Below are 23569 nucleotides of genomic sequence, written 5' to 3' on the forward strand. Positions count from 1 at the left end.
TGGCATACCTACCAGAAGCAGGGCCCAGCCACCCACAACATTTCCAGTTGCTGTCACCTCTCAGATCCTCAGATAACTGTCTTATGCACCCATCTTCTGGTGACCACCTGTCTCTATGACAACAGATACTTGCCCTAGGGACCCCATTCTCCTGGGGACCTGTCATAGCAACTGCCTGTGTTCACAGTATGAACCATGGACCACAATGAACCCTCCTGTGGGAAACCTGCTAACATCAAACCCTGGCCCCCAAGAGATTATCTGCTCCTAAGTTCTCCTTGTGTCAGTGATTCCCCAGTACTGGTCAGCCATCTGTGGCTCCTGGATAGCTCCCCTCTTTCCACTGGCCCTGGGAAATGTGCTGTCCTCTCTTTTTTCTGTCATAAACTGCTGCTCTTACTTACTATGTTGTCTTGGGCAGCTTTGTTGGTGTCTTATCAGACCAACATACACAACCTGCTCTCTTTGCAGGGTTCTTCTAGAGTGATTACTTTGGTAGAAAGAAAGTAAAAAGACAAGAAATCAGAGAAAGAGCCATAGGTCATCTGCCAGTATGAACAGGTTTCCTGTGAGAACACACGGTCACTAGTGGGGGTAGCTTTAAGCTATTCTCCATCAGGGTAAACCATCATCCTGGGAAAGACACCTTGTGTACTGCATCCATCACCATCTCACCTGGAGCCCCATCAGAAGAAAGCTAATGTGATGGCCACTGTCCAGAGACAGCCCTTGAGACTGGGCTCAGAGAAATAGAACACACATCTCTTTCGACAACCAGCAGCTACTTAAAATAATTAACCATCAATATTGGTGATGGCTAGCTACCGAGGAGGCAGAGATCTAGCGGATCAAAGACAGCTTGGGCAGAAAATTCAGGTTGTGTTTCCAAAATTAGCATCACAAAGCGGCTGGAAGCATGGCTCATATGGTAGAGATTTCGCCAAGCAAGCTAACCTAGCAAAAGTGTGAGGTCCTGAGTTCAAACCTCAATATGGCCAGAAATAAAACAGCAAAAAAAAAAATCTTCAATTTTCAGAAACATGCCTTCACATCTTAACCCTCATTAATGACATAAATTAGCTATCATCAAGGACCCCTGATGCAGGGAATAATTCACAGTTTCTGTTTAAAGACCACTATATGAGCAAGAATTCAGAGCAGTTCTTTTCTCCAAGGAGACAACATTCGAATGGCGTGATTACCCAGGTGATTACTTGCCTCAACACATTTACCATCTCAATCCAGATGATAAAGGAGGGCATAGAGAATGAAGGTCAAGTTCCCTATTGAGAGTGGTGGTAGATGATTTCATAGAAATTCAATACAAACAGAATACCACTCAGACATGTCATTGTACATCTGATCAATACAAATTACACACTGTTATTGTAAGCCTACTGTTAATAGGTAGTTATGGCATGTATCAACTCACAGGAAAGCAAAATCTCCCTCACTTTGGGGAATGTATAAACACATTGATCACAGTGTTTTTAAAAGTCACAGACCATCACTGTTAACACTGCTATGCTGTGGAAATACCACCTGTTTCTTTTTAGCATCTTGGTTTTCAAACTTTTCTCATTTGAAAAGTAACAGAGATAAATTGCATACAATTCAGAACCAAGGTAAACATAAATACTTTACACGTGTGAAAGTAATTGTGATGGTTTTGTGTTTTCTTCCCCTTCCCTAGACATGGATTGCTATCTATCCCTTTTAGATATGAATTGCTATCTATCCCTTCTCTTGTTGGGAACTACAGCAAAGCAAATTCTGAACCCAAACCATTCAAAGGACCAGATAAGAATAATCATACAAGACTCTTGAGTACTTACTTTAGAAGTAAATTTCAGTTTAATATCATCACATAGGGCCGGACAGTTGGGTACAATAAATATTGCTCTATTTGTCTCAATATCATGTGAGACCTATGAATGAACACATGGAATTAGGAACTGTAATTGTAGCTGCTGATAAGTATTCATTTTCACTCATCTAACCATCCTGAATACGTTATGTACTCTTCACAGCCCAGTCATTTTATATGGAAATTAGTAGTAATCTTCTGTTTTGAAGTTGTAAAACTATTGTTTACATGAGCTCTACTTGTGTCAGGGTTATATTAGGGTCACAGTTGAGGAGCAAAGTGTTCATTTTTCTACTGGAGCTTTGAACCTATATTACCGTTGAATGTGAATCATCTGATTTTTACCTTCTCTTTTAAGTTCAGTATAAAGAATTACATTGATGTTCAAAACACAATGCATACTGGACCTCATGTTCATGAAAAATCTTTGTTCCTAGTAGGAGGGACCAGTGAGCCATTCCAGTGACTGGAATGACCGCAAACAGTTCAAACTTGGGGGATTAACAACTTTGAAATCACTCAAAGTCTTTCTTGGATATTCATATACCATTAGATAATACTGAGAAAGGCCGTATATACTAGACCTCAGGAAAATTACTCCCCAAAAGATTCTCACAGTTTTTTCAATTTTCCTGGAAGTTTTACACATATGGAAGAATAGTAAGGTAAAATATACTTTTCAAGCTCTATGAAGAAGACTGCAATTATGTACGATGTGGGCGTGGTAGATAGCAGAAAAGTAGAATAAGAAAGATTCTTCTAGAAGTAGAACTTGAGTTGCTCATTGGAGGATTTGGATAAATGAGGAAGAGTACAGGTCTGATAGAAGAGACCAGCACAAACATGAATAGAAATTAGAATTTTATTCCAAGAACCACAGGGATGACCCATTCTACTCTACTGGGAGTCTGTAGGTCCAGCTATTGATGGAAATAGCTTGGCTCTGCTATGTCTTGAGAGTTTAAAAACAGGAAAATAAGAATGAAAAGTTACTAAGAATTGAGGGGGACATGTCATGTGACAGAGTGTCTTGATAATTATCACATGTAACACACAGAGTAACTTCAAATGTACTCCCTAAATCTCACAACACTTGAGCTCTGGTCTGAATTTATAGATAACAATCCCAGCTGAAGATGCTTTGAACATGGCCAACTGTGCTTTCTGCTTACACCGAGAGTAGTATTTTATGATACATTCTGCAAAAGTCCATGGGTTGCTTTTTATCAGATGAAAGACAAAGAAAGAAGACTATTGTATAAACCTCAAAATGAGCAAGTAAAGCCTTGGACTAAGCAACAGCAGTGGAAATATGAAAAAGAGAGAAGAGAGATTTCCATGGCAATCTCAGTAAGAGCTGTGAGTTAGGGACCAAGGCAAAGAATCAATCAACAACAGTTCCAAATTTTAAAGCCTCAAGCTAGAGAATATTGCTTGCATTGAACAAGCATAGGGAAAGCTTACTTGACAAATCAGGATTAACAGAATATGTTTACATGGTTGGTCTGGAAAATGCCCACGTGGTTGCTCTGTCATCTTTCACACATTGGGGGCTCCCCAATATCTGCTAAGTTATTGGAAAAAAACAACACATGCTACATTATGGAAGGACAGCTAGTGAACATAGCCAAACATACAGTATTCCCATAGATAACAACAGGAAAAAAAACCAAGGATGGGGTTTGGGAGAATGCTTCTTAAGTGAAGCCAAAACACAAATAAATAACATTTTTACAAAGTACTTATAGAGACAAACACTGGTGGCTCAGGCCTGTAATGCCAGCTACTCAGGAGGATGGCATCTGAGGATCAGGATTCAAAGCCAGCCTAGGCAAGAAAGTCTATAAGGCTTATTTCCAATTAAGCACTAGAAAGTGAGATATTGAACAGTGGCTTAAGTGGGAGAGCAGTAGCCTTGAGCACCAAAGCCCAGGAACAGCATTGAAGCACTGAGTTCAATCTCCGGGAATAGCTCATACACACACATACACACACACACACACACACACACACACACACACACACACACACGGACGCACGTGTGCACACGTGCCCATGTCTCTGTGTGTGTAGAGAACTTATAACAAGAACCTAGGAATCATTCTAAAAGCTTACTTTGGGGTAAAAAAGGGAGCGTGCTAATTTCTCCCAGAAAAGGTCTACAGTCTTGAGCATTTCTTCCACATTTCAGTTAAACAATGTTGCCCCTTATTTCTGTGGGTAATGAGGTATCACCTCAGTCCATATGCTCTCCCTCTATGTCTCAAGTTGAAATCCTAAGAACATCTGAATTACAGTTCCTGGTGATACTGCAGAGTACAAAATTCCTGCATTATACACTGGAGCTACAACTTCCACTGTCACAAGTGCCAAAGCGATCTTCAAGAACACTAAATTTGAGAGTCAAAGATTTCGATGATCAAAATGATCACAAGGAAGGTAATGTGGCCAATACAAACCAGATGTAGGTATTTAAAACCTTGATTTATTCTTGGGGACATTAGCATTTGTGGGCAAGTGAAGACAAAGGAAGCATAACTAAACTGAAGCATAGTTTGAGTAATGTCTTGCAAGACCTTTTTGGAACAGGGCTCTCCTTTACATCTGACGTAAGCAACATCTAGCTGGATAGTGACCAGAAGGCAATGTGCGTCTCTTTGTCGGGAGTAATGGTTTGGGAAGGTCACCATGCTCACTTGACTGTGAGCTTTGAAACAAATACTAGAATTCTCAGTTGATGTGCTTTTGCTCACCTCGCAGGTTTGGCCAGTGCAAGTAAACACAGTCTTGTGCTGCATTATGATATCAATGGTTAGGTCCTTGCCATTTCCTTCTCCTACTCCTGAATCAAAGCAAAAATCAAGAAATAGGCTTGTTAGAGTACAGTGCAAAATGTCTTGTCATTAATACGATGAAATAAAAAGGGAAAATGATGGCTAACTAAATTGTGGCAATACTCCATCATTTTCCATCCTAAAGCAGTTTATATTAGGGAGAAAGAGAAAAAACATACATGTTTTATCTTAAGCTACAGAAAGATAAATTCTGACTGCATCATCATTCCAGAATACCGAAAAACACAATAGGGTCTTCGAAAGATTCTTGCTAATGAGATGCATCCTTTAGACTTCTATGCTAATAGTCTAAATTCCACTTGCTATACTTTAAGTCCAATTTCTAAATCAATCTCAAGGAAAATATAGAACAGGCATTCCTAAACATCCTATGGGTATATATTTCAGAGAAATGGTCTTATGCCCCAATCCTTCTTTGTTAGCTTATATTTTCATTATCTTATGCTACGTGGTTATACGAAGGGGTTTCATTAACACATCAGTTTATAAATACAGAGCATCTTGATGGATACCAACCCTCTCCTCATTCTCTCCAATCCCTCCCAACTCACCGTCCTCTCCATTTTCCTAGTTTCATAGGACATGCATTAAATATCATGATAGCAACACCACTCCGGTCCTCTTTATCTACCCCCTACTTTTTTCAAGTACCCACGCTGTTCAAGCACCAGTATCCTGCAATCATTTCATAACACACATGAGCTTTGAGCTCATTTTCTAAGGAATGATACTATTTGAATTCTTTCATGCAAATAGCATACTTCCCTTAATCTGTTGGTGTGCATTTGTATACAACCTCATAGGTGTTCACATGTCTATTTATGAATTAGAGATAAAACATCCCTACTTTGTCTCTCTGTACAGATTCACTTCCCTTAAGTAGGCCTTGAGCTTAGGGCCTTATGTTTTCTCTTGGCTTCTTCACTCAAAGCTGAAGCTCTACCATTTCTACCTCCAATTCTGACCGTTCTGTGTTTAGTTGGGAGTCTTTTCTATCTCGCTTGGCTTCAAATCACAATCCTCAGATCTCAGCCTCCTAAGTAGCTAGAATAACCATCTTAATCCAATAGAGTGCAACCAACCACCTTTGCCTCAGTTCAAATGACCCCACTTCCTATAGCACTTTCTCCAAGACCTGGTTTCAGAGCTCACAATTAGCTTTTTCCTTTCAACCCTTTTTCACCTTCCCAAGAGTCACATTAACCATGCTTGATTGCTCTTCTTATATTGTCTTGTTGTGGTTTCTATTAATTTCAATTATCTACCATTATGCAAATAAGTTTGTAAGGAACCCTGGTTTCTTATTGCATGACAAATACATTGGTTGAAGCCCATAATTGTCCCCACATTTAAACAATTTAAATCACATAAATGTACTTCATCCTCTAAAACTAAGAAGGAAAAGGGAAGTGAAAATTCTCTGCTTCACCCAGCGTTTCATGCCCTTATGTGTTTATGTCTTTTATCCCAAATGAATAACCTCTCTCACTGTTTATCTAGGCCTGGGTAATGTGAGGCTCTCAAAAATGACTAGAGCAGCTAGGTATCAGTAGCTCAAGCCTGTAGCCCTAGGTGTTTGAAAGGCTGAGATTGAGACCCCGAGAGAGGATCACAGTGGGAGCTAGCTCGTGTGGACACGGTGATATGTGCCTGTCATTGCAGCAACAATATGAAGCTTACAATAGGCAACCTTATTTCTTTGGAAGTAGGCAGCAACTTGGCAATACCTAAAGGACTCTGGTAGAATACCACTTTTTCCCAACCTTTTCTATCTTCATGGAAGTTCAGGTATGTGGGAGATGGGGTGGAGTGGGGAACCAAGTGCTGCTCTTTTAGGAGGCTTTTCTGAAGTCCCAATTTCTGTGCTCCAAAATGGTATCCAATGTCTGTACCGGTACCACTGTTTGAAGTCAGAGCCTTGAGCTTGCTCAGCTTGCCTAGCTGACACTCTATCACTAGAGTCATGCCTCCAACTCTACTTTCTTTGGTTGGAAATGGAGACTCAGAGTGTTCTGCCTTGGCTCATTTCAAATTGTGATCCACCAGATGTCAGCCTTCTGAGTAACCAGTCCTATAGGCAAGATTGTAAGGAACACCTGGTTTGCAGTTAGCATTTAAAATCTAGGCACATATTTCTTTTCTACTAACAACCCATGCTGAATGCTAGCATATGACCTGGGCTTATGTGGCAACAAATAGAGTAAGGGCATTGGGATGGAGCCCTCCCCTCGAGTGGAAATGAAAAAAGGAAGAAGAGAGGCATCTAAGATAGCTGACATGGACACTCTAGATGTTGGGGAAATTTAGCTGTGAATTGGGATACTCTATGTACATAACCATGAGCTAAACCCACTCACTAGTGCAAACACTCATCCTCTCATCCCGTCCTTGAATTCTCAAGTACTTACCTTTAATGGAGTACAGGACAATTTTTGTAATTGTTAGTGTTTTTTTCACAGGTAGTTCCCAGTTCCACATAGTTTTAATAGTTTCAAAATATCCAACGTATCGGCTCTGTAAAGCAACAGAAGCCTCATTTTAGTGGGAATGCAAGGTTTAAAATGAGTATCCTAATCTCTCTTTTTCAGTTTGTTAAGAACAGTAAGAGGGCTGGGGATATAGCCTAGTGGCAAGAGTGCCTGCCTCGGATACACAAGGCCCTAGGTTCGATTCCCCAGCACCACATATACAGAAAACGGCCAGAAGCGGCGCTGTGGCTCAAGTGGCAGAGTGCTAGCCTTGAGCAAAAAAGAAGCCAGGGACAGTGCTCAGGCCCTGAGTCCAAGGCCCAGGACTGGCCAAAAAAAAAAAAAAAAAAAAAGAACAGTAAGAAATGAAGAAAACATTTATAGTGTGCCATTACATAATCGACAGTCTTAGGTCTTTGCCTCCTCATGACTAAATTACCTACCATGGGAAAAAGCACTGGCCTCAGACCTGCAGGGAGTAACATAGGAGGAGGAAGTCCTTGCTTAAAGGCTTACTTATGACCACGAGAACCATAAGGTGCTAAAGAAGCTATGGCAGAAGCTGATGTCATGAGTTTGACAAAGGAGTGTGGTTTGGTGGATAGTTGCTCATCAATGGGAAATGAGACCTCCACATCACAGTAGGAGATGGTTATACGTCACTTTTAAGGGTCCCTAAGAGATAAGAGTTCCTTCATCTTCCCTTTTCTCAAGTAGATTTTCTTAGTCTCAAAGGGGTTTTCTTTGGAATTCTCTTGGTGGAACTGAGGAGTTTGGCTAATGAACCAACGGGGAAGAGTTGATCAAGAGAACTGCCACATCTCCCTTTAGGAAAAAGCAGTCTTGCTGGTTGCAAGTGGCTCGTTGCTCATGTGTGTAACTGTAGCTATCTGGGAGGCTGAGGTTGAAAGGACTGAAGACTAAAGCCAGCCAGGGACACGAAGTTTGGGAGAATCCATCTCCAAATAGTTAGCAAAAAGTCAGGCTAGAGATGTGTCTCAACTGATGGGATGCCAGTTATGAATATGTAAAGCATACTGAGTACCAGGTCCCTGAGTTCAAGTCCCAGTACTGACAAAATATGAAAGGTCAGTTGTGAGCAAGACTTCTGAAAATTCCTGACTTTCCGGTGCATGTAGTGGGGCAAGGAGAATGCCACAATGAAGGGCAGAATGTGGCAGTGTCTAATCAGGACCTCCCAACAGAGGGGACTCGGTGCTGCAGCCTTGTCAACACACCTCTCTCACCTGCCTTGCTTTCCCAGTGAATCAGAAGAGCTGTAACCCATGATATGTCAGGTCTGGACTGAAGTCAGGGGAATTGCATGAGTGCAGAAGCGAGGAAGGGGAGATGTAGATTCTCCACTGCTATGCACCAGGGCTCTCAAGTTGATTCTGCTCTCACACTTCCTTCCCCTGATGCAGCTTAAAGCAGCAGAGGCTTCTATACAAATTAATACTGACACATAGCAACCACTCATCCAACTAAGGAAGATACTATGCCAAGTAGCAAAGTACTTTGGGATGCAAAGGGTGGCAAGATAGTCAAGACACGGGCCTTGCCTTCAAAGGGGATAAATAGATTACACTCAAAATAGCTACAGAAAAAATGGCATAGTCCTTAACAAATTCTCATGGGGCTGCAAGACCTGAAATGGCAGGTTGAGATGATGATTGAAGAATATACTATATGATTCATCTTTGGCTGTTAGGATCTGGACATGAACTACACTCTTCAAAGTACCAGTGCTTAGAGGTGGGGTGTTGGGAAGTAGTTGTATCATTTGATTTATGTTGTATGCATTAGGCTTAAGCAATAAAATAATCCATTGAGGGCTTCATAAATTTATAGCATTAGTAGACGGGGGAAAAATGTTAAGAGGTGTGGCCTTATTGAAGAAAGGAAGTCACTGGAAGCATGTGTGTTGGAATTGTCCCCTCTTGCTACTCAGCTTCCAGGCCACCTTGAGGTGAGAAGTTCTGCTCTTCAACGCCCTCCTTGACATGATTTTTCAGTCTCATCTCAGGGCCAAAGCAATGGGATCAAGTGGCCATGAAGTAAAACCTGAAACTGTGAGCCCAAATAAATCTTTCCCCACTTGAGTTTCTTTGGTCAGGTATTTGTCACAGTGACTAATAGTCTCACCCAATATATTTGAACATTTTCAGAGGAAAAATAAGATAATAGAAGATAGTTCACATGAATGTAATAAATATGGAATGAGAAATAGGAACAAGTATGATAGCGTCTGCTCGGATAGGATGTTACTCTATCCCACACAGAGGGGTCATCAAGAAATAACCCTGGTCATATTCTAGAGAGATTGCTCATTGTCTTAGCACAGGTTGGTGAAAGATCCAGTCCTTCTTTCCAGGGAAATCAAGGGCTAGTAGATTTGAGATAATCTTCAGGAGTTAGGAAAACCTCAGGCACTGCATCTTCCTTCTGAGGAGAATCAACTCCTGACGCTTTAAGGAATAACGAATGTGAAATGGAAACTAGGATGCTCTGGCATGAACCAAGACTAGGCAGCCCCTGAGGCTGCAGATTTGAGCCCCCAAAGGGATCAGGGAACTGTTACAAGTCACAAGTGCTCTGGCTTAATTGAATGTGGGAGAAGGGTTTCAAATATGACCAAATTAAATGTGCCACTAACCCCTCCCCACAAATAAATTCCTTGTGAAAAGAGAAAACTTACTTGAGAGGGAGTTTCTACTCCTTGAAATTTATCACAGAAACGTTTGTCTGTCCGTCGTTCTCCAAAATAAGTGAGGCTTTCCTACAGAAAAGGGGAGAAGACAACCACAATTCACCATCACATCAGCAGTCTTTGGACAGAGCTTGTTAAAACAACAAAACGAATAAAAGCATGTCAAGGACTTTCCTAGCTCAAGAGTCATAAAGACATGGAGTTTCAGAGCTAGAGCAACATTAGAAACCATGTGGTCCAACTCCTCTTCCTACCTTCCATTTTACAAATGAGAAGACTGAAATCAAAAGAGAACACTGTGACCTGAGGCACAGCCAGTGAGAGGAGCACAGCCTGCAGCATAAGTCAGAAATTTTGCTTTTGGAGCTATGATCCACAGTAATAGACCACAGACACAGACACAGACACAGACACAGACACAGACATAGACACAGACATAGACCCCTCCCCTCCCCACCACACACACACACCAAAGCAAGAAAAAGAAACCCAAAATATTTCATGGTTTCTATTCTGCTCTACTCCTTTCCAGTAAAAAATGCTGGTCACAATCTAGTGAGTTGATTCTATAAATCACAAGTTATAATTTGGAAAGTACTGTCCTAGAACATTCAATTACTTTTCTCTTCTTCTTTACAGGCAGTGGGGCCCCAGGTACTGGTTTAATTCACCCAGCCTGAGGTCAGATAGTGTGTTGCCCATAGCCCCTGGGGACCATGGTAAACAGGGGTACAACACCCATTTTCCAAGTCTGTGTGTCTCAAGTTAGGAAAACAGAAGGATAGGACTAGAGAGTGGGATATGGTGAAAACCCATGTCTTCTCTTCTCTAGACTGTAGGCCAAGAGGTGAACAGAGCTGTTGGGGTACATCTTGCATGTGGTAACTTCCCAGGAAGAGCATGCCAGTAGGCCTGTACCCTGCTTTCCAAAGGTCACAGCATCCTGCCATGTCTCTGAAGACATTTACCAAGGCCACAGTTCCTCATTTATTGGCTATCGGAGATGAGAAAATAGAAGACTGACTGTGTTCTGAAGTGAGATCACCTTAGAAATTCAGATTCTAGTTAATCAAGAGCTTATTTTGAAAAACGAAGTAGTCACATTACTGGGGAGGCTACAGAAGCATCTGCTTACTGAGGGCTTTGTTTCTCTTTGTGTAGAGCAGCCTGCAGTCTACTCCTGGCTTCTTTCCTGCCTTAATCTTGAGTGCTGTGATCATGGCATGCACCAGTATGCCCAGCCAAGGAGTTTCCCTTGGTTTGGTATAATTTGGCTTTACTCATTTTCCCTTCAAACTGCCCCTATGGGCTCCTGTCTTTTTTTATTTATTTATTTTATTTTTGGCCAGTCCTGGGCCTTGGACTCAGGGCCTAAGCACTGTCCCTGGCTTCTTCCCGCTCAAGGCTAGCACTCGGCCACTTGAGCCACAGCGCCGCTTCTGGCCGTTTTCTGTATATGTGGTGCTGGGGAATCGAACCTAGGGCCTCGTGTATCCGAGGCAGGCACTCTTGCCACTAGGCTATATCCCCAGCCCCGGGCTCCTGTCTTTATTGAAAATGATGACATCTACCTGATGCTAGTGTCTGCATATGTGGAAGGCTGAGAACTGCAGGATCGTGGTTTTACACATCTGTATCTTAGCTAGGACAGATAAGTAGGTCATACTTGAAGGGCATGGCCAGTCGCAAGTAACACCCTATCTCAAAAATAGCCAGTGTAGAAAAGGAATGGAGGCAGATCAAAACGACACTGAGATTCCATCTCACCCCAGTAAGAATGTTCTTTATCAAGAAGACTAACAGTAACAAATGTTGGAGGGGATGTGGCCAAAAACCCTACATCATTGTTGGTGGGAATGTAAACTGGTTCAGCCACTCTGGAAAGTGGTATGGAGATTCCTCAGAAGGCTAAACATAGAGCTTCCCTATGACCCAGCAGCCCCACTTTTGGGCATCTACCACAAACAAGAACACACTAAAGCCACCAGCACAACAATGTTCATCGCAGCACAATTTGTCATAGCTACAATTCGGAACCAACCCAGATGCCCTCAGTAGACGAATGGATCAGGAAAATGTGGTACATATACACAATGGAATTTTATACCTCTATCAGAAAGAATGACATTGCCCCATTTGTAAGGAAATGGAAGGACTTGGAAACATTATACTAAGAGAAGTGAGCCAGACCCAAAGAAACATGGACTCTATGGTCTCCCTCATAGGGAATAATTAGCACAGGTTTAGGCAAGTCACAGCAGAGGATCACAACAGCCCAATAGCCCTTATGAAAGCATAAGATGATACTAAGTGAAATGAACTCCATGTTATGGAAATGACTGTTATATCACTGTTGTAATTACTTTCAATATGTGATGTGAGACCGTAGCTTCTATTAATGATGATCCTTCCTGTGGTTGTACCTACACTATCTCTGTATCTTATCTGAGTACATTGGAAACCGTGTATACTGTAATTAGAACTAGGAAATAGAAAGGGAATACCAAAATCAAGAGACACAGGGTAAAAAAGACAAATGACTACAAAATCAATATTTGCAAAACATTTGGTGTAAATGAACTGAACAACTCATGGGGGAGAAAGGGAAAGGGAGAGGGGGAGGAGGGAATGAGGGAGGAGGTAACAAACAGTACAAGAAATGTATCCAATGCCTAACGTATGAAACTGTAATGTCTCTGTACCTGTTTTACAATAAAAATTTAATGAAAAAAAAAAAAGAAAATGGATGGAGGCAGGGCTTGTGAGAGAGCACCTGCCTAGCCAGCAGGAGGTCCTGAGTTCACGTCCTAATACTACATACACACAGAAGCTGATATTGGTGTTTTGGGTGTTTTTTTTTAATACTGGGTTTTTTTTTAACTCTGAGTCTCATGCTTGCTCAGCTACTGTGATTCTGCTAAACTATGCCCTTGACCCTGTTTTTGCTGGTTATTTTTAAGGTCAGTCTTGCTTACTACTCTGGCATGTACCTGAGCTGGGATCTGCCTACTACAGGTTTCTCCATCATCACTGGGAAGACAGGTGCTTGCTACCCTGTCAGACTCCACCCTCTGTGGAGTTGAAGTCTTGTGGACTTTACTACCCAGGCTGGCCTGGATATGGGATCCTCTCAATCTCAGCTTCTCACCTAGGGTGAGAGGATGGGTACAGCTGTGGGTTTAGAGGGAGTCTCAAGAGCTTTTCTGAGTGGGCTATTCTCCAACACAAACCACCTATTTTCAGATTCTCAAGTAGCTAAGATTACAGGTGTGAGTCACCAATGCCCAACTTTTCTTTCATTCTTTTTTTATATTTTTATATTTTATATATATTTATTTCTTTTCAAATTTTTATTATCAAACTGATGTACAGAGAGGTTACAGTTTCATACGTTAGGTATTGGATACATTTCTTGTACTGTTTGTTACCTTGTCAATCATAGCCCCCCCCCCCTTTCCCTTTCCCCCCCCTGAGGTGTTCAGTTCACTTTCACCAAACAGTTTTGCAGGTATTGCTTTTGTAGTTGTTTGTCTTTTTTTTACCCTGTGTCTCTCAATTTCGGTATTCCCTTTCAATTTCCTACTACTAATACCAGTATACACGGTTTCCAATATACTAAGATAAGATTACAGAGATAGTGTAGGTACAACCACTGGAAGGTGATACAAGAACATCATCAATAATAGAAGCTACAGATGCAGATGGGACATTGAAGGTAGTTACAACTGTGATATAACAATCGTTTCCATAACATGGAGTTCATTTCACTTAGCATCATCTTACGCGTTCATAAGGGCTATTGGGCTGTTGTGATCCTCTGCTGTGACTTGCCTAAACCTGTGCTAATTATTTCCTATGAGGGAGACCATAGAGTCCATGTTTCTTTGGGTCTGGCTCACTTCTCTTAATATAATGTTTTCCAAGTCCTTCCATTTCCTTACAAATGGTGCAATGTCATTCTTTCTGATAGAGGCATAAAATTCCATTGTGTATATGTACCACATCTTCCTGATCCATTCGTCTACTGAGGGCATCTGGGTTCGTTCCGAATTGTAGCTATGACAAATTGTGCTGCGATGAACATTGTTGTGCTGGTGGCATTACTGTGATTTTGTTTGTGGTCTTTTGGATAAATACCCAAAAGTGGGGCTGCTGGGTCATAGGGGAGTTCTATATTTAGCCTTCTGAGGAATCTCCATACTGCTTGCCAGAGTGGCTGAACCAGTTTACATTCCCACCAACAATGAAGTAGGGTTCCCTTTTGGCCACATCCCCTCCAACAATTGTTATTGTTAGTTTTCTTTATATATGACATTCTTACTGGGGTGAGATGGAATCTCAATGTTCTTTTGATTTGCATTTTGTTTATGGCCAGTAATGTAGAGCACTTTTTCATATGTCTCTTGGCCATTCTTATTTCCTCATCAGAGAAGTGTCTTTGTACATCTTTAGCCCACTTGAAGTTCAATATAAAGATGATTCGCAAAAGGGGTTACAGTTGCATAAGTCAGGTAATGAGTACATGCCTTTTTGGACAATGTGGACTCTTATGTTCTACGTATTGCATTATGCAGTCATAAAATTCAACGTATAGCCTCCAAAATTAAGTAAACTTAAGGAAGGAGTGGGTTTGGGAGGGCTGGAGAATGATGAAGGAGTGACATTGCTCAAGATGCACCATATTGACAAATGTCTTTGTTGAATGGCATCTACCTACACATAGTAGAAATATACATAAAAATTCTGTTTATCTGAGTTATTCTAGATTTTGGCATGCCCTTCAATGTGTGCCTCACTGCTCTCACCATAGCCCTGGCCTAGAACAAGGATACTCAGCCAGTTACTAAATGCGCACCAAACCAGGCAGCACTAAGCCAGACTTTCACATAAACACCACGAACAAAGGATTTTACCAGACATATTTCAGAACCAGCAAGTTCAATACATATAAGACAGAGTATTGTAACATTTTCCTACCTTTGCAGTTGAAAATGTGTCCATTGCGAGGAGACAGACACATATCATGGTCCCAGTACGCCCTAGAAAAGAGCGGCGATTAGTTCAAGAAATCTTTGTCCAGCATAACTATACACTCAGAAATACTCAAAAGTGTACATTTGGTTTTGGTTCTGTTTTCTCCTCAGTGTGCCTGACTCAAGGTTTTTAATTGAGAAATAGAAATGCCTGAACTTTAATTAATGTAACAAAAAGATAATGTAGGAACTTGCATCGTAGTTCACATCTATAGTCCCAGCTAGTCAGGTTTCAAGCTCAGGAGGATTGTGGTTCCAGGCCAGCTCACGCAAAGTCAGCATGACCCCTATTCTCAAGGCTGGCAGGATGGTTTATGTCCACAGCCCCTGTTATAGGTGATAGAGAGCGGGGCAAATGGCTTAAATGGTAGAGTACTGGCCAAGTAGGTGTGAGGTGCTGAGTTCAAATGCAAGTGGGAACCCAGAACACCAACTAGCCACTTGTAGTCCCTACTTAATTGTATTATTTGAAGATATTGCAAACATTTTCCAAAATAAGAATGCAGACAGAAAATATAATGAATACTCGTGTACTTATTCCTCAGACTCTGTAATTCTCAGTATTTTGCCGTACTGTACTTGCTTAATTTCTCCCATGGCGTGCCTGCCTGCTTTTCTCTCTCCTCCTCTGCTCTCTCTGTCTCACTGCTTCTGTGTGTGTGTGTGTGTGTGTGTGTGTGTGTGTGTGTGTGTGTAAGATAGTGTTTTAAAGCACAGCTTAGAATTCCTTGGTGCTTCAAATCACTCATCCTCCAAGTCCCATAGGTTGCCTTCTAATTTATATTTTACTTCTGTCATATAAAATTTAGGTTTGAATAGAGCATTCTCTTTTCTCTTTCTATAATCTTCTCTATAGCTTGACTAATTTGCTGTTATTTAATGCCTACCATACCCGTCCTTTTACCTGAGAAGCACAACATTTTTCATCTATCTTTTAAACATTTTTAAATAAACTGAACATTGTTATCATGTTTACAGAACGGCATTCTAACCAGCATTCTAACTTCCAAATGGAAGTTAATGCCACTTAGCTCGAAGTAGATGAGACACAGAAGCTTCCTTAGAGATAGGAATACTGGCTATTGCTTCCCTCAGCTTCATTGACTGTAACATGTCAGTTCTGGAACACAACTCTGGGTCTCTGAAAGAATGATCTTTTCCTATTTGAAGGAAACGTGTGAAAAGCTCTTTTACCATCTGTATGTATGCCCACATGGGGCCGATTCATGTGCCTGTGCCGTGAGTAAGTACAGCTGCAGGATCACTACTGTCCTCTCAGCCAGGTAAAGCAAGAAGCCATGAAGTATCCGTTCTATAGGCATTTGTCAAGCAGTCTTCACGAAACCTGTCCTATCAGACTATCATGAGTCCTCTCAGTTGGAGCTCTTTCTAGAAAATTCAGGCCTGTCATATAAAGATTATTGTATCCTTTCCAGTTGGTCAGAGAATTCTACACTTTTCCTACTGGAAGCTTTCCCTCAACGTTTTATAGCAGTCTTCCATGAATTGAATGTAGCTCTGATAATATATAGCATCAGTCAACTTCATAGAATCGTCCTGAAAATCTCAACTTGGTCTTCGTGAAATTAAAATTCATTCAGTTCTGACTTATATAGTAGTTGATATAGTTTGGTATTACAATCACAAATAAAAATATCAGACATGAGATAAAAGCATTTACCTACTGAATTATAGATTGCATAATCTTTACAAGTCTGTGAGGAAAATATCTTGGCATTAGGAAGAAAAAACTGTAGTTCTATCCATTTAATAGACTCTGTGTGTGTGTGTGTGTGTGTGTGTGTATGTGTGTGTGTGTGTGTTGTATGACAGTAAAAGCAAAAATTAAACACATGACATTGCATGAGAGGAAAATGCTTCTGCACAGAAAAGTAGATAATCAGCTGAGCAAAGTCATGACCTATGGAATGGGAGCATATTCAAAAAGATTTAAGGAACTCCACACAGTAGCATGAAAATAAATTAAGCTTTTCTATAAAAGGGCAAAGAGGCGGGTGTGTTGGACATCCTTGGCATCACAGCACTCAGGAAGCAGATGCAGGAAGATCACAAGTTTGAGTGTAGCCTGGTCTATACATAGGGAAATCCTGTCTCAAACAAAACAAAATGAAAGATCACAAAAGAGAAAGCCAGTCATGGCAGCTCACACTGTAATCCTAGCTATTCAGGTACTGGCAATGGGGACGATTGTCATTCAAAGCCAGGCAAAAAAGGTTGCAAGAATTCATCACTGGTAATGTGTCCACTATCCCATCTATGTGAAAGATGTAAAGGAGGAGGATCACAGACGAGGCCTGCCTGGAGGAAGCATGAAAAGTGAGCCCCTATATGAATCATAACTAAAAGAAAAAGAGACAAGGGGTGTGTGTGACTCCAGTAGTAGAGTGCCCTAGGAAGTGTGTGGCTCTGGACTCAACTATAGTAATGCCAACAAAACAAAACACCATCATCCAAGACTCTGAGGAATAAAAAAGGGGGCAGGGTAGGACAAAGGACTTAGAAAGACATTTCTGAAAAGGAAATATGCAAGTGGCCAACAGGTATATGAAACAATGCTCACTGTTACTGGTTAACAGGGAAGAGCAACTTAAAGCCCAAGAGAGAATGCATTTGTTAACGAGCTTTATTCAGCTATTCCATGATGTGCGTCTACAAATATGAAAATATTATATTGTACACCATACATAAGTGCAGTTTGTCAGTTAAAGAAAGAATAGTTCAAATAAAATAAAAGAGCTCTAATATCCTGAAATTAAACCCTCTTTATATTTGGCAGATATATACTGGAAAACCAGAACGGAAGACACTCAGATCATGGGTAATTAAGGGAAAATACACTCAACCTTCCTTAGCTCTTTTTCCTTCCTTCCCTTCATTGTTCTTTCCCTTTTTTCTTCCCTCACCTTCTCTATTTTCCTTTCATCTTTCTTTGCTTCTTTCAGCCATAAAACCAGTATTAAAATGCTAGCAACTATTAACCTATAGGAATTCCTTATCTGATGAATAACAGGATGTGTCCTCTGCTAGGCCTCCAATATTTATTTTCAAATATCATAGGAAAAAGAAAACAGAAAGAAAGCATTACTACCTTTTCCTCCTTTACAGTGAATCGCGATGGTATTCTGGGGATCCTTGGATAACCAAGCAATGACTTCTTTTGAAAATGAAATCATCTCCCTGGTTTAATAAAGATTTTTAGGTAATTAAAAATCATCCCCCAAATTCAAGCCCAATGAATTTAGTGCTCTTCTGGCAATGAGTGTGGCATAGAACTTACTGAAGTGTTGGGACGTTGTGATCGTCTATGAGAATTCTATGCATCCGGTGATGGAAAAACCTGGGGTCATACGACCGTTCACCTGAAGAAAGAACAGATGTGTCAAAGCTCTATGCCTAATTACCTAAAATTAGGAAAAAAGTTTAAATTTTCTATTAGCAATTTTTAAATCTATTTTAAAAGCTTTTTGTGAGGCTCCTGTTGTTTTAAAACAATTGTTAAGGTTAAAAGCAAAAGTTCCTTAAGGGGGAGGCAGGCAGACCAGTGGACCAAAGTGGGCAGATAAAGGTGAGAGACTTAAGGGACAGATTCTCGGATAGTAAGTGGCTTTTTTTCACATCAAGTAATCTAAATCAACTTGTTGTTTCATAGTCCTCATGTTGAAGAGCTTCTAGCAGACTACTCATTTGCTCATGCTACTTGTGTACCATGAAGCAGAGGTCAATGGCACTGCCTAAACGGTCAGTCTCTGAAAACAGTCACTTCATGTATACACAGGATTTCATATAGAGGCAGGAGTAAACAAACTGCAGACAGACACAACTAGAACCTGGAGGTATACTCTGTCTTCTACTTTTTGTTTTTGTCTTTTCTCATCATCTGTCTTGTTCTCATCAACACCCACTAGCCGTGGGTCAGAGAACATACTTGCTGTATTGTCTTCAGTACAATCTAACATGAAAGACAGGAAGACCTGCCTAAGCCTAACAGCATGAGCAGACGTTTCCTGAAACTTTCTCGAAATCTGCCTCTTTGGTCTCACTAGCCTGTGTCTCTTTTTTTTTTTGGCCAGTCCTGGGCCTTGGACTCAGGGCCTGAGCACTGTCCCTGGCTTCTTCCCGCTCAAGGCTAGCACTCTGCCACTTGAGCCACAGCGCCACTTCTGGCCGTTTTCTGTATATGTGGTGCTGGGGAATCGAACCTAGGGCCTCGTGTATCCGAGGCAGGCACTCTTGCCACTAGGCTATATCCCCAGCCCCACCCTGTGTCTCTCTTAGGGAATGTTCTGCTACCAAGCTAACTTTTCTTACCACACAGGACCAGCAGAAAATAGAGATTTCTGATCTAACCCCCACCACTCAGTAGTTACAATTAAATGGAACATAAAAGAGGTCATTTTCTTACATGTTTTCTATCTACAGTAGCAAAAATAATAAGTCATGTACATACTGCAAAGGTTGTAGACGAAATAGTGTTCTGGGTGTCTGGTGTCCAAGAAATGAACGACCTCCTAAAACAGGTAAATACGATCATAAACTGGTTTGTTGGATGAAACTCCTTTATGTAACTACTTTAAAATCCTAGGCAAATATTCTGTGTACTCTTGGAAAGCCTTTTTGTCACAGTCTTAACCTTCTGGTTTTCTTAAATCTGCCAAATGCTTCTCTTGGCTCTTATAGCACCTACTGGCTTCCCCTTGTTTTCAAGGGCAAAGAAAGGAGATGTTTTTACATGGCAGACATGCTTTCATGCCTTCTACATCTTAGCTATTAACAGCACTTCTACATCTTAGCCATCTTCAGATGAAATAGGAAGGTATTGAAGATAGACATGTATGTTAAATGCATCCCACATCATTAGCTCTAGAGGCCTGACAAGTGGTCTCTAGCTCTGGCTTGCTCTCTTCAAGATGACAAGAAGAAGACAGGTAACAAATAGTACAAGAAGTACCCAAGGCCTAACATATGAAACTGTAACTTATCTGTACATCATTTTGGCAATAAATAAGAAAAATAAATAAAGTACGTCACAAATAAGATGACAAGAAGATAAGAAGGCATTGCCTGTCTGAGGGGCATGCTGCCTGCCTCTTGTCACAAGGTTCTTATTTGATCCTGTTCTTCCTGGAGCCCTAGGTGACTGTAAAGTGGCTGCAAGAGAGAATGGCTAAGATCAAGAACACAGATGCAGAGTAGAGGGGCTGGGTACCCAGTTTTTAGTCCTCTCACAGGTTATTTCCCAGCAAAAGTAGCCTTTTCTTGACTTGGAGGCAAAGGTCCATTATCTACTTGCATGAAAGCAGTAGTGGCCATACTTGTTGATGCTTCCTCATCGTGCTTGTCTCTCTAGTAACTGACTGGGTGCCCACCCATCTGCACTTTGACCCTCTGCCTTATATATTCAGTGTTGTTTCAAACACAGTTCCTGAAACCTTCCCTTTGCAGGATAATGAGGCACATATGACCTGCTTAGTCTCTTCAGGAGATAAGTAGGTTCAGGGATGAAACTTGCACTTTAGTCAACCTTGACTTCAAATTGTTTCCTAGAGATTGCTTAGCTATGAAATGACAAAGGCATTCCATAACCAAGGTATGCTGTTATCATTGAGCATGGACCACTGCAGCAGCTCTGTGTCCTAGTTTCCAGTATGCCTGGGGAACTGAACAAATAGCTTAGATTTGACACTCCACTCTGGCAAAGATGAAAGACCAAATATTAATTCAGTCAGAGGATGGAAGCTTTGGGTGGGTCACGATTTATCAATGTTTATGAAGATACACTCTTTATCTTTGCATTCTTTGATTCCAAGGGGTGAAAAATGATCGATTCATTGGGATATTTGTCAATAGTCCAAGAAGAGAACTGCTGGATAACTGAGAGAAAGCAACAGTCTAGAGATCACTCCAGGAAGAGTGATGTCCTTGTTTTGAGTTGCATGTGCAATAAAGTTGGGCCAAATTATAAATTGAAAATGGACTCAATTTAGACAAATGGTATTTCCAGCTCAACCTTCTGAAAACACAGTAGTAGGGATCAAAGAATGCTTTACCCAGAAACACAGGAAGTGAATTAAATATTGTTGAGCATGCTTCTTTGACAATCAGTGTTATGTTTCCTATGTACCGATCAACACACATCACAAAGTTTACCCTCAACATTTTCAAACTCATGAATTTAAACTCATGTGATGTATAAGTTACCGGTCTAAAACTTTTAGCTGCCAAATTTACATCTCTTCCTTCAGAAGTAGTTTTTTTATGTTTGCAGATTTTCCTCTCTGTCAAATGGATTTGCAGAATATAATGTGTTTGCTGATTCTTTGGAGCAGTATATAACTATATAATTTGTGTGCATAGATTTTCCATAGAGCAATAAATATTAATCTTATTTTTAAAAGAATAACCAGGGCACAAAACGATTGAGTCAGTCTGACAGAATTCATGTTTCTGGTATATAGTCAGTTACAAAGGAGGTATTAGATGTGATTCAACTATGAAAAACTCAACAAACATTCAAACTAATCTGTAGTGATTAAAAATCAAAAGAATAAGCACTTCCATTGAGTGCTTGGATAGTGACTAGAATGTGCCAAAAATGTTGAACAATTAGACAGAAGTGTTGGTTACAGGCACATATACATAATTGCTTTAATAGATACATGTAAGATGATTGCAATTTAGAATCTACCTCAATAAAAGTTTGTTTATATAAGCATACACAATCCTACATTATATAATGATGGTTTTTCAATTAAGTACATTTTGAATTCATATAATAACATGGTGAAACACTGGAATATTTTCTTCTTTAATTCTGAAATACATAGTAAAATACTGTTGTCTGTAATCACCCTCCTGTGCAATAACTCAGGAGAAATTGGACTCATTTCACTGTAATATCTTACTCATTGATCAACCTTTCTGCCTTTGATTTTCCCAAGTTTTTCGTAACCACTAGTGGGTTCTTTTTTTATCCTGGGTATATGATATTTTAATCAGATTAACCCCTTCTGTTACTGTCTCTTTCTTTACCTTCAATATTCTTCTATTACTTGAGATCAATACTTTCATATTCCACATTTTCCCTACTTGTCTTTTGGCTTATTTTACTTAACACATAACTTCTCCTTCTGTGTTGCTCACAAAACAAAATCTCGTTGTTTTTGTCAGTGAACAATACTCTATCATGTATATGTGCCACACTTCCTTTATCCATTCATCGTGAATGGACACTTTGGAGGTTGTTTTCAACCCTTGACTATTCACTCCTGAATAGTGCTGCTATTAACCAGGGGTGCATATGTCTCTGCCACATACTGATGTCTTTATTCCACATCAATCCCCAGTTGTGGTATTATTACTGGCTCATATGTTCATTTTATTTTGATTTTTATTGAAGAACCTCCACACTGGCTGTGCTAATTGATATTCACACCTATAGCGTGCCAAGGGTTTCCTTTCTCAAAATCCTTGCTAGTTTATGCTATGTCCTGTCTACCTGATAACTGTCATTCTTTTTGGAACATTGCAGTTATCTTACTGTGGTTTGGACTTGCATTTTTCTCATGAGAAATGATCTTGCTCATTCCTGTATCATGTCTTATATTTATGGGCTATCTATATGTCTTAGGTTGGGAAAGAGCCATTTAGGCCTGAGGCTGTGTTTTGGTAACTGGTGGACAGCTTACACAACAGTAGTCCTATAAGATGAGCCTGCTGAGTGGTTCTATAGCTGACTTTAAGTACATGCAATGATGTTCCCACGCTGAGTTATCACCCAACAGAGCATTTCTTGTCACTAAGTGACAATTGAATGTTTTTATGTATATGCACCCATATACAGATCTATGATTATATTTTATTAAGGAAGATTAGTGTGAATTACACACACACACAAACATACATACATACATACATACATGTGTACATACATATATAAATTCCTAAGTCAACATTTAATGTAATTTCATAGTAAATAGCTTCATTGTGCTTAAAATTAATTTAGTCACCTACAGAACATAACACAGGAATTGCCTCATTACAATTCTGAGGAATCTATCTGTAAGAACATACATTTTATTTGTATACTTCCTCCCTTCTCCCTGAAAGCCTACAAATGTGGCTACAATTCCTCTCATCATGTCACGAAATCTGTTTTGTTCTCCTTGAATCCAGATGGTTTTGTAATTCATTTTGTCTAAGAGAACAAATTCAAGGCCACACAATGCTCATTTCAAGCCTTCATATTAAAGTAATTGCATTTGTTTGCTTGCTGTACCTGAGACCATTTCAACTCTCACCATAATCTAACTGCCTGGGAGAAGTGACATCAGATTAGCTAGACCTCAGATGAGCAGCAGCTGCTCAGGATGCCTAGCTCAGCCCAGTGAAGTAGCCAATCCTGTACCTAATCATTTGAATCACCCCATTAAGCCCAATCCAAATTTACAAACCACAGTATCTTTAGCTAAATAAGTGCCTGCTTTTACAAATCCATAGGTTTGGGAGTGGTTTGTATAAACAAAAGCAAGTTGGTACCATGCTGTTAGGCTTTTTTTCATCTTAAATAATCGGCTTTCAGAATATTGCCCTTCCTGGATCAGCACTTCATTACTTGT

At 40.4% G+C, this 23569-nt stretch overlaps 1 protein-coding gene across 1 annotated transcript in view; it reads right to left on the reverse strand.

The window, feature by feature from the left end:
• LOC125347616 (phosphatidylinositol 3,4,5-trisphosphate 3-phosphatase TPTE2-like) overlaps positions 1 to 23569 on the reverse strand; it is a 144566-nt gene that overhangs the window by 17287 nt on the left and 103710 nt on the right. The window contains exons 13-20 of the mRNA XM_048340610.1: positions 19402 to 19462; positions 18232 to 18313; positions 18043 to 18131; positions 14878 to 14939; positions 9889 to 9969; positions 7131 to 7236; positions 4621 to 4697; positions 1836 to 1928 (exon numbers count right to left, since the gene is read on the reverse strand). Of these exons, the coding sequence (XP_048196567.1) occupies positions 1836 to 1928; positions 4621 to 4697; positions 7131 to 7236; positions 9889 to 9969; positions 14878 to 14939; positions 18043 to 18131; positions 18232 to 18313; positions 19402 to 19462 (651 nt within the window). The remainder of the gene's footprint in view (positions 1 to 1835; positions 1929 to 4620; positions 4698 to 7130; positions 7237 to 9888; positions 9970 to 14877; positions 14940 to 18042; positions 18132 to 18231; positions 18314 to 19401; positions 19463 to 23569) is intronic.

The sequence above is a fragment of the Perognathus longimembris genome, chromosome 3, assembly GCF_023159225.1.
Source record: "Perognathus longimembris pacificus isolate PPM17 chromosome 3, ASM2315922v1, whole genome shotgun sequence".
NCBI classification, from domain to species: Eukaryota; Metazoa; Chordata; class Mammalia; order Rodentia; family Heteromyidae; genus Perognathus; species Perognathus longimembris.